The sequence below is a fragment of the Priapulus caudatus genome, unplaced genomic scaffold, assembly GCF_000485595.1.
Source record: "Priapulus caudatus unplaced genomic scaffold, Priapulus_caudatus-5.0.1 Scaffold856, whole genome shotgun sequence".
In the NCBI taxonomy this organism is placed as follows: domain Eukaryota; kingdom Metazoa; phylum Priapulida; class Priapulimorpha; order Priapulimorphida; family Priapulidae; genus Priapulus; species Priapulus caudatus.
The window spans coordinates 9,999-11,764 of record NW_014577917.1 but is presented as its reverse complement, the minus strand read 5'-3'; the positions used below and the strand labels follow the sequence as shown (position 1 = coordinate 11,764).

Below are 1,766 nucleotides of genomic sequence, written 5' to 3'. Positions count from 1 at the left end.
TAGAAAAAGAATTTGCATATGCCAACACCTTCTACAGTTAAAATAAGTTGTCGAGTAATGAGCAAGCGAGAGTGCATAGTATTGTGATTATATGTAAGTGCTATATACAGTACAAGGTCAATCCATCTCCACTGTAGCCAGTGGTTTGCATGTACAGGTGAAACGTCCAGGAGTGTTGCACACGCAGCCATTAGCATCACATCGGTCCACGTCTGTAAAGAAAATCGAAAAAGCATTTCATAATCAATATCTTCATTAACTTAGTTTGGTAATAATGAGTAAGGAAGTGAGATTGTGATATATATATAAGTGCTTACCAGTACAAGTCAATCCATCTCCACTGTAGCCAATGTTGCATGCACATGTGAAACTTCCAGGAGTGTTGGTACACGCAGCATTATCATCACATGGTCCAGGTGAAAAACTGCATTCATCATCGTCTGTAAAGAAAATAGAAAAAGAATTTCATAATCAATATCTTCATTAACTTAGTTTGGTAATAATGAGCAAGGAAGTGAAAATTGTGATAAATGTAAGTGCTTACCAGTACAAGTCAATCCATCTCCACTGTAGCCAGTGTTGCATGTACAGGTGAAACTTCCAGGAGTGTTGGCACACGCAGCATTAGCATCACATGGTCCAGGTGAAGCACTGCATTCATCATCGTCTGTAAAGAAAATTGAAAAAGCATTTCATAATCAATATCTTCATTAACTTAGTTTGGTAATAATGAGCAAGGAAGTGAGAATATATGTAAGTGCTTACCAGTACAAGTCAATCCATCTCCACTGTAGCCAGTGTTGCATGTACAGGTGAAACTTCCAGGAGTGTTGGCACACACCGCATTAGAATCACATGGTCCAGGTGAAGCACTGCATTCATCATCGTCTGTAAAGAAAAATCGAAAAAGCATTTCATAATCAATATCTTCATTAACTTAGTTTGGTAAGAATGAGCAAGGAAGTGAGACTGTGATATATGTAAGTGCTTACCAGTACAAGTCAATCCATCTCCACTGTAGCCAGTGTTGCATGTACAGGTGAAACTTCCAGGAGTGTTGGCACACGCAGCATTATCATCACATGGTCGTCCAGATGAAGCACTGCATTCATCATCGTCTGTAAAGAAAATCAAAAAAGCATTTCATAATCAATATCTTCATTAACTTACTTTGATAATAATGAACAAGAAAGTGAGACTGTGATATATATGTAAGTGCTTACCAGTACAAATCAATCCATCTCCACTGTAGCCAGTGTTGCATGTACAGATAAAACTTCCAGGAGTGTTGGCACACGCAGCATTAGCATCACATGGTCCAGGTGAAGCACTGCATTCATCATCGTCTGTAAAGAAAAATCGAAAAGCATTTCATAATCAATATCTTCATTAACTTAGTTTGGTAAGAATGAGCAAGGAAGTGAGACTGTGATATATATGTACATGCGGGATACCCGGTGACCGAGTACTCAGTTGGTAACCGCTTGGTTGAAAGGAAAATACCCAAAAATCTAACTATTTATCTATCCATGCATCCCATCCCATCCCACCGCATCCTATCCCATCCCATATCCCATCCCAATTTCATGCCATCACATGCCATCCCATGCCATGCCATGCCATGCCATCCCATCGCACCGCATCCCATCCCATCCCATCCCATCCCATGCCATCGCATGCCATCCCATCCCAAACAGTAAAAATATGAAGAAATCAAAAGATAAGACATTAAATATAAAAAATTAAAATTAAAAAATTAAAATTAA

At 39.0% G+C, this 1,766-nt stretch overlaps 1 protein-coding gene across 1 annotated transcript in view; it reads right to left on the bottom strand.

The window, feature by feature from the left end:
* Nucleotides 1-1,766, bottom strand: part of LOC106814017 (fibrillin-1-like) — a gene marked incomplete at its 3' end in the record, with an annotated part of 14,086 nt that overhangs the window by 9,649 nt on the left and 2,671 nt on the right. The window contains exons 2-6 of the mRNA XM_014818274.1: nt 1,224-1,346; nt 993-1,118; nt 766-888; nt 545-667; nt 318-440 (exon numbers count right to left, since the gene is read on the bottom strand). Of these exons, the coding sequence (XP_014673760.1) occupies nt 318-440; nt 545-667; nt 766-888; nt 993-1,118; nt 1,224-1,346 (618 nt within the window). The remainder of the gene's footprint in view (nt 1-317; nt 441-544; nt 668-765; nt 889-992; nt 1,119-1,223; nt 1,347-1,766) is intronic.